Consider the following 13,998-nt stretch of genomic DNA (forward strand, 5'->3'; position numbering starts at 1 on the left):
CTATCTCAAAGTTCCTTTGAACTTTGTGCTCCAATAGTATCAAATATTTTCTCTTGTTCTTACTTTTCCTTCAACTATAGCGGTTCACTAATTTAACAACTATTCATCTTGTAAGATTGAAGTCAATCATTACCTCCTCTAGGATGCCTTCTCTAACAATTGCTCTGCCCCCAAACTGGATTAGTTATGGCTCTTTTGATATTTCCATTATCATTGTCATCTTCACCATTATTTTTTAAATTTAATTTAATTTTATTATGTTATGTTAGTCACCATACATTACATCATTAATTTTTGATGTAGTGATCCACAATTCATCGTTTTGGTATAACACCCAGTGCTCCATGCAGTACGTGCCCTCCTTAATACCCATCACCAGGCTAACCCATCGCCCCACCCCCCTCCCCATCTACAACCCTCAGTTTGTTTCTCAGAGTCCATAGTCTTTCATGGTTTGTCTCCCCCTCCGATTCCCCCCCTTCATTTTTCCCTTCCTTCTAATGTCCTCCATGCTATTCCTTATGTTCCACAAATAAGTGAGACCATATGATAATTGACTTTCTCTGCTTGACTTATTTCACTTAGCATAATCTCCTCCAGTCCCATCCACGTTGATGTAAAAGTTGGGATGGCTGAGTAATATTCCATTGTATATATGGACCACATCTTCTTTATCCATTCATCTGTTGAAGGGCATCATGGCTCTTTCTACAGTTTGGCTATTCCGGACATTGCTGCTATGAACACTGGGGTGTATATGGCCCTTCTTTTCACTACATCTGTATCTTTGGGGTAAATACCCAGTAGTGCAATTGCTGGGTCATAGGGTAGCTCTATTTTTAATTTTCTGAGGCACCTCCACACTGTTTTCCAAAGTGGCTGTACCAACTTGCATTCCCAATTCCCACCAACAGTGTAAGAGGGTTCCCCTTTCTCTGCAACTTCTCCAACATTTGTTGTTTCTTGCCTTGTCAATTTTTGCCATTCTAACTGGTGTAAGGTGGTATCTCAATGTGGTTTTGATTTGAATTTCCCTGATGGCTAATGATGATGAACATTTTTTCATGTGTCTGTTAGCCATTTGTATGTTTTCTTTGGAGAAGTGTCTGTTCATGTCTTCTGCCCATTTTTTGACTTGATTATTTGTTTTTTGGGTGTTGAGTTTGAGAAGTTCTTTATAGATCTTGGAAATCAGCACTTTGTAGTGTCATTTGCAAGTATCTTCTCCCATTCTGTGGGTTGCCTCTTCATCTTCATCATTATCATATGTCTCTCTATATATGTGTGTATATATACATACATAGCTATATATGTCTGTCTCTATATGCATGTATATATGCTAATATAGTTACCAGTACTAATTATATATATACTAGTTATATATATTATATATACACTATTTAAATATATTATTTATATAAAAACATTGTAACAGGTTTATATATATATACACTAATATAGTGTATATATACTAATTATAATATAGCATATATATACATATATACCTTGATTTTATATATACGTATATTGCATATTTATATATATTATATATATACATACATATATATATACATATATATATATAGTTTATAACAGGGTTTCTCAACCTTGGCATTATTGACATTTTGAGATCAATAATTCTTTGTTGTAGATGACTGTGCTGTGCATCACAGGATATTTAGAAGAATCCCTGGCCTATACATATTAGATGCCAGTAGCATCCCCCCTGCAATCATGATAAGCAAAATGTCACAGTGGAGCATGACCCTGTGGGGGTCAAAATTGCCCCTGTTTGAGAACTATTGCTTTAGAATTATGTGTTCATGTATTAGTTTCATACATCTAGTCTCATTAGAGTATGAGCTGCTTTAGGCAGGGATTATATCTCAGCCATTTTATATCCCTTTTGCCTAATACACCACTAGCACACAACAGTTTCACAATAAATATTGGTGGCAAGAATATACACCATTGAGGTAACAGGATTATTCTTTGGTCTCATGTTTAATCAAGTTTGTGAATTAACCAATATTCTAAGCTGGTGAGTAGCATAATTCCTTTCATCTTTTTAAGATAAATATATTATGTACTAATTCCATAATTATCAAATGTATCCTCTAAATCATGGTGGGGTACTCTGCTGTAGAGGAAGGGAAATACTAGGCCTAGAGTCAGTACTTTTAAAATATAGGTGAAGATATTATCTGGGCCTTCAGTAATTTTATTGATATACACCCCAGCACCATAATTGCCTGAAATTTCCATAGCATGGGATTAAAAACATCATGAAGATTTTATTTAGTGTAGAGTAACACTAAGTTTCTTCCTGTAGCTGAAAAATACCAACATATAGATTACTTTTATATAATCTTTAGAAAATGTTTGTGAGAATGTATTGTAGATATCTGCAGTCAGAACGTTGAGTCTTTTCTCCCTTCTTTAACAACTATACAACTCACTTCCACTACACATCTTCTATAGGCACCTATATATCCATTCCATAGTTCTCCCAATTTTTTTTGTTATTTAGTAATAAAATGTGCCTCAAAGATAAGATAAAGCATCTTGAGCTGTGCACAGACCAATCCAATTTTATTCTGACCCTATAATATCACACAATGTAAGCCTAAGTGATCTAGTGTTAACTTTTTACACTCAGGTAATGCAATTTTAATAAATATATTACACTTACAATTGTTCAGAAAGTTGTCTGTTTCTGTCCTGTTGATTTCTGAAATACACAGAAATGGTGAATAGAACAGGGGCAGCACATCAGAATTTCATAATGCCTCTGAGTACTTCAAATAGGAAAGGCTGGTTAATTCCATTGTAAGACAGAACCTCTAGGTTGTAAAAAATAAAAAAAAAATTTTAAAAAGCAACACTGTTAGATTATCATAGAACATGTTCATTGCCTTGGAAAAAGGGAGATATGAACAGTGTTTCTTTAACGTTAGCGTGGATAATAGTCACATAAGGTGCATCTTTATACTGTCAATTTCTGTTTCTCTTCCCAGTAATTCTGACTAAGTAGTTTTGTAATGAAACCCAGGAATCTGAGTTTCATACCAGAAAATAAGATGCAGTATTTCCCCCTCTTGGGGAAATAGTATTCTAAATCATAGTATTGATTCCCTAAATGCAATGATATTTTTACTATTATTTCAGGTTTTTTCTTTCACTAAATTCATAGGAATAGTCCCATTTCTATAACAAACCTGAGTGGCAGGTCCATAAATTTGTCCCTCATTTAAAAATATTGTTATCCCTTTCTAATCTTTCCTTCTGCTGAAATTTAGAAAGACAATTTGCCCTCTATTCAACTCTAGCCCATGGCTCCTTAGCTTATTGACTTCTCAGCAGTCAGGCCCTAACCCTGTGCAAACACTAAGCCAACCAACAGATACATAAAACTCTAAGCATTTGGGCACCTGGGTAGCTCAGTCAGTTAAGCATCTGCCTTCAGCTCAGGTCATGATCCCAGGGTCCTGGGATTGAGACTGCATCGGGCTCCCTGGTCAGCGGGGAGCCTGCTTCTCCCTCTCCCTCTGCCTCTCCTCTTGCTTGTGCTCTCTCACTCTTTCTGTCAAATAATTAAACAAAATCTTTGGGGAAAAAAACAAAAAAAATTCTAAGCATTTAATGTCTTGATTCAGTAGATTTCCAAAGACCAAAACTGTTCTCTTTGAATATGGCATAATAGGAGTTCTAAATACAAAAATTTCAATGTTAATTTTTCTTTTAGTATTTAATAGTATTGATATGCTAGAAATATATATTCTGGAAATATTTCTTTTTGACCTTCTCCATTCTGGCTCTTTTTGGGGAAAATGGCTCAAATAAGGAAGTGACCATTTTTCTCAGTAAATATTAAATACCATCACCACTGATCTCTCCATTTCAAATAACCTGTTCTTCCCTATCTCAACCTCTTCCTAGAGAAAGTTCTGGTATTCCATGTTGATGCTACTAACAGGGCCAGCTTAATGGATGTATATCTACATTGGGTCCCGGACTCGGCATGACTTTCCACTTGGTTTAATGCTCACTGTCTTGAAGTTCCTGATATTTTTTTTAATTTCACAACTTGTGCTTTAAAAATGAAGTCTGATAGAATAATGGGGCATGGCATGAGCAGAGGAGATACACACAACATATGTGTCCATGGATTCTTGGCACCCCATTTGCATACATCATTTGTGATACCCTATAGGTATCTTGGAACTCAAGAATTCCAGGGGATCCACAATGTTCAGCAAACTCAAATTACAAGATAAGTGTGTGATGTCTACCACTAAGGAACTAGGGAGCACTGACAGTCCCAGGAGGCCATGCTTTCTGTTTGAAGCAGAGCCTGCTTAGAACACAGAAAGAAGGCAATAGCATTCTACCAGACATAATTATTGGATGACCTTATTATATCCTTTCTTTCTCCCATTTCTTCTTTATAGTAGCCAATAGCTTCTGCTGAAAATAATGGCACAGAAGTACTTTTCAGTTCTTCCTCGCTTAAACTGAAGGTAGAGAGCAATGGTAAAATGTGCACATATCAACAAAGGAAATAAATATTGTCAAGCTAGCTTTGTATAGTGTTTCCATTGATCTGGGAAGAGTCAAATTCATGCATATGTGAGCTATGAAATACAGTTGTATAATTTTCATAATTCCATATACTTAAATACTTTTACATTTACTTTTGAAATTAGTATTTTACAATAAGAAGATGAATAATACAACTCTTTGTAGTAATTTAAAATTTTAATTTTTTCACTTAGAATGGCATTAAGTAGCAAACAAAAATACCATGACAAGTCAAGAGAGACTATAGAAGAAAGAAAAGTCATATTTTAATACTCTTAGCAGTACATTTTTGTTGCTTTTTAAAAAGAGTCCAACATTTTGCACTAGGCGACATAAATTATGTAGCTGGTTCTAATTACTCAAGCCTCCCTTCCTAAGCAAGCAGGGTAGGTGATCAACAGGTCAGGCCTCTGGTTAGGTCTATCAGCTTTTATGTTAGTACCCTATGTTACACTTTCTACTTGTTCCATATCCAATACTGTGTCCACTAGCCACATGTGCCTAGTGAGCTCTTGAAATGTGGCTAGTCTAAAGTGAAATGTGCTATAAATATAAAATATACACTAGATTTCAAAGCCTTAGTACAAAAAAGAAAGAATATAAAATATCAGGAATAATTTTTCTATTGACTACTTGTTGAAATAATAATATTTTGATATATTGGGCTAAATACCAAATTATTTAAATGAATTTCACATGTTTACTTTTACTTTTTTAATGTGGCTACTAGAAAATTTAAGATTATATGATTGGCCTACATGATATTTCTATAGCATTGTTCTATAGCACACAACTTGACTCTTAACCAAACTTTTACTTCCACTGAGGATCTCCTACATTTCTTTTTTTTTTTCTTTTATCTCCTATGTTTCTTACTTTCTAGTAATGAGGACCTATCCCTGCTTATTTCGTTCCCCTACACCCAACAACAAAAAAAACTCAAGACTTTTTAAATTAGTTGTAAAATAAGTATAAATAAAACAAGTCTAAATAAATTATAAATTTTTCATTGGCAAATGGGCTAAGGGAAGAAGTTATAACAAGGTATATCAATGAAACTTGAAAGCAAATATGTGGATGGCATGAATCTTTTCACACGTCATACTATCTGAACATAAAATGGAAGCAAAAAGAAGAATATACAAAGCCACTTTCTCCATTTATAATTGGCTCCTATAGCTGAAGTGTAAAGCCCAATAAAGGAAAAGAAACCAGGCCTGGAGGTAATGACAGACTTGCATAGGAGGCCTAAGTTCAGGGTAGTATTAAAAATAAAATACTTCATTACAACCAATTTATCCCAAAGAAATCCTCCGTTGGTGGCAAGATTCCATAATTAAAGGACATCCAAAACAATTTTTAAAAATCAGTGCCTGGGGGCACCTGGGTGGCTCAGTCATTTGAGCTTCTGACTCTTGATTTCAGCTCAGGTCATGATCTCGGGTCATGAGATCAAGCCCCGCATATGGCTCCATGCTGGGTGTGGAACCTGCTTGAGATTCTCTCTCTCGCTCTGTCCCTCCCCACCTTGCCCCACAAAAAAATCAGTGCCTAAGACCAAAATTAACATGGAGCTGTTCTATGTAAGAGAATTAAACTAAATAAGAGAAATAAACTTACTTTTAATTTCAACTGATTCAGGATCTAATTTAGGGGGTCCTACAGCATCTTGCAGCTTTTCAGGTAGAACATGTTGAATAATTTTGTCACTGGTTTCAGGATCCTCAGTAGAGCGAAATCTAAAAATCAGCAGCATATGAGCCAACACTCCATGTTCCTCTTGACTGTGGACCAAAAAGATAAAAAGAAAAATATGGCTTTAAAAGATATAGTTTGGAATTAGATTTATGGTAATACCACAATCTATTTTTTCTTGATCATCCATTTGAAACTCATACATAAAACAAATCCATAATGTAATTTAAAAGATCCAGAGGGGTTGAAAGATGGCGGAGGAGTAGGGGACCCTATTTCAACTGGTCCCCAGAATTGAGCTGGATACCTACCAGACCACTCCGAGCACCCACGAAACCAGCCTGAGATGTAAGAAGATCTGGATCTCTACAAACAGAATATCGCAGGTGGTTGGTTTTGAGGTATGAAGCAGGGAGCCCTGATTCCGCAGGCAGATATTGGAGGATAAACGGCAGCAGGAGGGAGCCTGGCCGTGGAGATCCTATACCGCCAGTGAGCGATAGCCTTGCTCGCTGGGGACAGGGCAGAGACTCGCAGACCAGTAGGGGTGGGGAAAGGACTTTAGGGCAGCCCCTGGGGTGGAAACCCGGAGCAGCGGGGTCGCGCAAGCAAACTGGAAGCAGCTGGCAGTTTTAGAAGCACAAGGGGCAGAGACGTGCCCCGACATGGAGGCAGGACTGGGAGCTCTGCGGAGGGGCGCACAACCCAGGATGCTGCAGTTTATAGCAGCACGGACAGAAACGGAGCCGGTGTGGCCTGGAGAGCTCACTGAAAAACAGACTGCAGTCTCTCTGCTCTGAGGCAGAGGGTTGGAAATGGTCTCTTCTGCTTTGACTCGCGGAAAGCTGCCAGGGAAAGCCACCAGAGAACAAAACCCCCAAAACTGATTCCCCCTGAGCCTATCCCCCGCCACAGAGGGGAGGGCAACTCCGCCCAAACAGGGTTGCCTGAGTAGCAGCATGGCAGGCCCCTCCTCCAGAAGACAGGCTGGGAAAACAAGAGGCCAGCAACCCCAAGGTCCCTGGAAAACAGGTGCATCTTGCTTGGGTTCTGGTCAATAATTTGGACTCTATACATTCCCTCAAACACCCATCAACAGAATGACTAGGAGGAGGAACCCCTAAAATAGAAAAGACTCAGAGATTATGACTTATGTTGCAGATTTACAAATGGATGAAGTTATAACCAAGATGTTGGAGATGGAATTCAGGCTAGCAAAGGTGAAGACAATGGCTAGAATGGAGAAATCAATTAATGGCAACATAGAGTCTCTAAGGGCAGAAATGAGAGGAATTGGCAGAACTTAAAAATGCTATCAATGAGATCCAATCCAATCTAGATAATCTAACAGCTAGGGTAAGTGAGGCAGAAGAACGAATAAGCGACCTGGAAGACAATATAATAGATAAAAAGGGAAAAGAGGAGCCCAGGGAAAAACAACTCAGAATCCATGAAAATAGAATCAGAGAAATAAGTGACACCATGAAGCGTTCTAATGTCAGAATAATTGGAATCCTGGAGGGAGTGGAGAGAGAGAGAGGACTAGAAGATGTATTTGAGCAAATCGTAGCTGAGAACTTCCCTAATCTGGGGAATGAAACAAACATTCGCGTCCTAGAGGCAGAGAGGACCCCTCCCAAGATCAAGGAAAACAGGCCAACACCCCAGCATGTAATAGTAAAACTTGCAAATCTTAGAACCAAGGAAACCATCTTAAGGGCAGTTAAGGGGAAGAGATTCCTTATGTACAGAGGGAGGAACATCAGAATAACGTCAGACCTATCCACAGAGACCTGGCAAGCCAGAAAGGCCTGGCAAGACATATTCAGGGTACTAAATGAGAAGAACATGCAGCCAAGAATACTTTATCTGGCAAGGCTTTCGTTTAGAATGGATGGAGAAATGCAGAGCTTCCATGACCCGCAGAAACTGAAAGAATATGTGACCACTAAGCCGGCCCTGCAAGAAATATTAAGGGGGGTTCTATAAAAGGAGAAAGACCCCAAGAGTGATATACAACAGAAATCTACAGGGACAATCTATAAAAACAACGTCTTCACAGGCAACATGATGACAATTAATTCATATCTTTCAATAATCACTCTCAACGTGAATGGCCTAAATGCTCCCATAAAATGGCACAGGGTTGCAGATTGGATAAAAAGACAGGACCCATCCATATGCTGCCTACAAGAGACTCATTTTGAACCTAAAGATACATCCAGACTGAAAGTGAAGGGATGGAGATTCATCTTCCATGCCAGCAGACCTCAAAAGAAAGCTGGGGTAGCAACTCTTATATCAGACAAATTAGATTTTAAACTAAAGTCTGTAATAAGAGACACAGAAGGACACTATATCATTCTTAAAGGGTCTATCCAACAAGAAGATCTAACAATTGTAAATATCTATGCCCCCAACATGGGAGCAGCCATCTACATAAGGCAACTGTTAACCAAAATAAAGAGTCACATTGATAACAATACGTTAATTGTAGGAGACCTCAATACTCCACTCTCAGCAATGGACAGATCATCTAAGCAGAAAATCAATAAGGAAACAAGAGCTTTGAATGATACACCAGACCAGATGGACCTCATAGATATTTATAGAACATTCCACCCTAAAACAACACAATACTCATTCTTCTCGAGCACACATGGAACTTTCTCCAGAATAGACAACATACTGGGTCACAAATCAGGTCTCAAACAATACCAAAAGATTGAGATTATTCCTTGCATATTCTCAGACTACAATGCTTTAAAACTAGAACTCAAGGGCACCTGGGTGGCTCAGATGGTTGGGCATCTGCCTTCGGCTCAGGTCATGATCCCAGGGTCCTGGGATCGAGTCCCACATTGGGCTCCCTGTTCAGCGGGGATCCTGTTTCCCCCTCTGCCTGCTGCTCTCCCTGCTTGTGCTTTCTCACTCTAATGAATAAATAAAATCTTTAAAAAATAAAAATAAAAAAAATAAAACTAGAACTCAATCACAAGAAAAAATTTGGAAGAAATTCAAACACTTGGAAGCTAAAGACCACTCTGCTCAAGAATGTTTGGGTCAACCAGGAAATCAAAGAAGAACTTAAACAATTCATGGAAACCAGTGAGAATGAAAACACATCGGTCCAAAACCTATGGGATACTGCAAAGGCGGTCCTAAGGGGGAAATACATAGCCATCCAAGCCTCACTCAAAAAAATAGAAAAATCCCGAATTCACCAACTAACTCTACACCTTAAAGAACTAGAGAAAAAGCAACAAACGATACCTAAGCCACGTATTAGAAGAGAAATAATTAAAATTAGATCAGAAATCAATGAATTAGAAACCAGAAACACAGTAGATCAGATCAACAAAACTAGAAGTTGGTTCTTCGAAAGAATTAATAAGATCGGTAAACCACTGGCCAGACTTAACCAAAAGAAAAGAGAAAGGACCCAAATTAATAAAATTATGAATGAAAGGGGAGAGATCACGACTAACACCAAGGAAATAGAAACAATTATTAGAAATTATTATCAACAACTATATGCCAAGAAGCTGAGCAACCTGGATGAAATGGAGGCCTTCCTGGAAACCTATAAGCTGCCAAGACTGAAACAGGAAGAAATTGACAACCTGAATAGGCCAATAACCAGTAACGAGATTGAAGCAGTGATCAAAAACCTCCCAAAAAACAAGAGTCCAGGGCCTGATGGATTCCCTGGGGAATTCTACCAAACATTCAAAGAAGAAATAATACCTATTCTACTGAAGCTGTTTCAAAAAATAGAAACAGAAGGAAAACTTCCAAACTCATTCTATGAGGCCAGCATTATCTTAATCCCCAAACCAGGCAAAGACCCCATCAAAAAGGAGAATTTCAGACTGATATCCCTGATGAATATGGATTCCAAAATCCTCAACAAAATCCTGGCTAATAGGATCCAACAATACATTAAAAGGATCATCCACCACGACCAAGTGGGATTTATCCCCGGGATGCAAGGGTGGTTCAACATTCACAAATCAATCAATGTGATAGAACACATTAATAAGAGGAGGGAGAAGAACCATATTGTCCTCTCAATGGATGCAGAAAAGGCATTTGACAAAATACAACATCCTTTCCTGATTAAAACTCTTCAGAGTATAGGGATAGAGGAAACATTCCTCAAGTTCATAAAATCCATCTATGAGAAACCCACAGCGAATATCATCCTCAATGGGGAAAAGCTGAGAGCCTTTCCCTTAAGATCAGGAACACGTCAAGGGTGCCCACTCTCACCACTGTTGTTCAACATAGTACTAGAAGTCCTAGCAACAGCAATCAGACAACAAAAAGAAATAAAACATATTCAAATTGGCAAAGAAGAAGTCAAACTCTCTCTTTTAGCAGATGACATGACACTTTATGTGGAAAACCCAAAAGACTCCACCCCCAAATTACTAGAACTCATACAGCAATTCAGTAATGTGGCAGGATACAAAATCAATGCACAGAAATCAGTTGTTTTCTTATACACTAACAACGCAACTGTAGAAAGAGAAATTAGAGAAACGATTCCATTTACAATAGCACCAAAAACCATAAGATACCTCGGAATAAACCTAACCAAAGAGGTAAAGGATCTATACTCTAGGAACTACAGAACACTCATGAAAGAAATTGAAGAAGACACAAAAAGATGGAAAAATATTCCATGCTCATGGATCGGAAGAATAAACATTGTTAAAATGTCTATGCTACCCAGAGCAATCTATACCTTCAACGCCATCCCGATCAAAATTCCAATGACATTTTTCAAAGTGCTGGAACAAACAGTCCTAAAATTTGTATGGAATCAGAAAAGACCCCGAATCGCCAAGGAAATGTTGAAAAAGAAAAACAAAGCTGGGGGCATCACGTTGCCCGATTTCAAGCTTTATTACAAAGCTGTGATCACCAATACAGCATGGTACTGGCACAAAAACAGACATACAGACCAATGGAACAGAGTAGAGAAGCCAGATATGGACCCTCAATTCTATGGTCAAATAATCTTGGACAAAGCAGGAAAAAACATGCAATGGAAAAAAGACAGTCTCTTCAATAAATGGTGCTGGGAAAATTGGACAGCTACATGCAGAAGAATGAAACTTGACCATTCTCTAACACCATTCACAAAGATAAACTCAAAGTGGATGAAAGGCCTCAATGTGAGACAGGAATCCATCAAAATCCTAGAGGAGAACATAGGCAGTAACCTCTTTGACATCAGCCACAGCAACTTCTTTCAAGATACATCTCCAAAAGCTAGTGAAACAAAAGCAAAAATGAACTTTTGGGACTTCATCAAGATAAAAAGCTTCTGCACAGCAAAGGAAACAGTCAACAAAACAAAGAAGCAACCCAAGAATGGGAGAAGATATTTGCAAATGACACTAGTTAAAGGGCTGGTATCCAAGATCTATAAAGAACTTCTCAAACTCAAGACCCAAAAAACAAATAATCAAGTCAAAAAGTGGGCAGAAGATATGAAAAGACACTTCTCTGAAGAAGACATACAAATGGCTAACAGACACATGAAAAAATGTTCATTATTATTAGCCATCAGGGAAATCCAAATCAAAACCACATTGAGATACCACCTTACACCAGTTAGAATGGCAAAAATGGACAGGGAAAGAAACAACAAATGTTGGAGAGGTTGTGGAGAAAGGGGAATCCTCCTACACTGTTGGTGGGAATGCAAGTTGGTATACCCACTTTAGAAAACAGTGTGGAGGTGCCTCAAAAATTTAAAAATAGAGCTACCCTATGACCCAGAAATTGCACTACTGGGTATTTACCCCAAAGACACAGATGTAGTGAAAAGAAGGGCCATATGCACCCCAATGTTCATAGCAGCAATGTCTGCAATAGCCAAACTGTGGAAAGAGCCGAGATGCCTTCAACAGATGAATGGATAAAGAAGATGTGGTCCATATATACAATGGAATATTACTCAGCCATCAGAAAGGATGAATACCCAACTTTTACATCAACATGGATGGGACTGGAGGAGATTATGCTACGTGAAATAAGCAGAGAAAGTCAATTATCATATGGTTTCACTTATTTGTGGAACATAAGGAATAGCATGGAGGACATTAGGAGAAGGAAGGTAAAAATGCAGGGAGGGAATTGGAGGGAAAGATGAACCATGAGACACTATGGATTTCAGAAACAAACAGGGTTTTAGAGGGGAGGGGGGAGGGGGGATTGGTTAGCCCGGTGATGGGTATTAAGGAGGGCACGTACTGCATGGAGCACTGGGTGTTATACGAAAACAATGGATCGTGGATCACCACATCAAAAACTAATGATATATTGTATGGTGACTAACATAACATAATAAAACTAAATAAATAAATAAATAAATAAAGTCAGAATTTTAGAATTGCCAAAAAATAAAAAATAAAATAAAATAAAATAAGATCTAATTTGGGGCACCTGTGTGGCTCAGTCGGTTAAGCATCTGCAGTCGGCTCAGGTCATGATCCCAGAGTCCTGGGATTGAGCCCCGCATGGGGCTTCCTGCTCAGTGGGAAGCCTGCTTCTCCCTCTCCCTCTGCCTGGTGCTCTGCCTGCTTGTTCTCTCTCTCTCTCTCTCTCAAATAAATAATAAATAAATATTTTTTAAAAGATGTAAAATTATTTTAAAAAATCAAAATAAAAGATCCAGTTTATTTTCTTCTATATTTCTATTGTTTACCACATATAAAACTTCCAACTCAGCCTCCCTGCTAGTAAGCTAGTACAATCATGGTCTCCTTTAACATCAAAATATCTAGTTATTAATATAAAAAGACACTCTATTGTCAACCATTTAATACTATCAAATATAACGTGTGGTCAATATGAAGTCAACTCTGGCTTTGGTTTTTCAGGCTAAATTCCCAGTGACTTAAATCCAGTGATATCTCTTAAGCAACGTCATGCTCTCCTAAACAACTTCGAATCCTAAGGATATTAGAAAGCTTGACCAAATCGTCTTGACTTCATGTGATTATATTTTCAAGATAGAGCATTAATCAGCCTTAATGTTGTTAGAATGAATTACTTCTTGGCATCATCCTTGACTTCTCTTTCTCATTCTCGGTCAGCTACTCTATCCCCTTTTCTTCTCATACAATCAGTTCTCAGAGAATCTTACTCCTCACTATACAATGTATTGACTCCTTATATAAACTGTAAAAGGGAATATAAATTAGAACCTTATTTTTAGAGGTCAGTTTTGTTTATCAGTTATACATTTGATGATCCATTCTCTCTGATACAGCACTCTCTTCAAATATACTCTTGTGTGTGCAAAGAGATTTATACATATGTTTATCATAATCTTGTTTTTAAATCAGAAAAAATATGTAACAACACAAGTGTCCATCAAAAGGGCATTGGCTAAAACAACCCTGACACATACTTGTAGTGAAATACTATACAAAGAATTGTTGAGAAGATGTGTTATTTGTGGGAGTGGAATTACTGGAGAGGGAGTTTTGTTTTCTATTTTATGGAATAGTATGTTATTTGAATTTTATATAATTTTGTATTACTTTTGTAATCTGAAAAAACAAACAGACTTTAATGAGATTATTGTTATATATCTCACCCCCTTTCACTCACTCAGCAACCCTGTAGAACAATTATTTATTCTGTCTTCTTTCTCTTAAACTATTCCTAGGCTGGCTGACTAATAGAAACAAAAACAAACAA

At 37.8% G+C, this 13,998-nt stretch overlaps 1 protein-coding gene across 1 annotated transcript in view; it reads right to left on the bottom strand.

The window, feature by feature from the left end:
- The window catches only part of LOC118546340 (transmembrane protease serine 11E-like), a 54,344-nt gene that overhangs the window by 17,366 nt on the left and 22,980 nt on the right, over nt 1-13,998 (bottom strand). Inside the window, exons 5-6 of the mRNA XM_036109046.2 lie at nt 6,202-6,365; nt 2,693-2,731 (exon numbers count right to left, since the gene is read on the bottom strand). Coding sequence (XP_035964939.1) covers nt 2,693-2,731; nt 6,202-6,365 — 203 coding nt within the window. The remainder of the gene's footprint in view (nt 1-2,692; nt 2,732-6,201; nt 6,366-13,998) is intronic.

This window comes from Halichoerus grypus, chromosome 3 (assembly GCF_964656455.1).
Source record: "Halichoerus grypus chromosome 3, mHalGry1.hap1.1, whole genome shotgun sequence".
NCBI classification, from domain to species: domain Eukaryota; kingdom Metazoa; phylum Chordata; class Mammalia; order Carnivora; family Phocidae; genus Halichoerus; species Halichoerus grypus.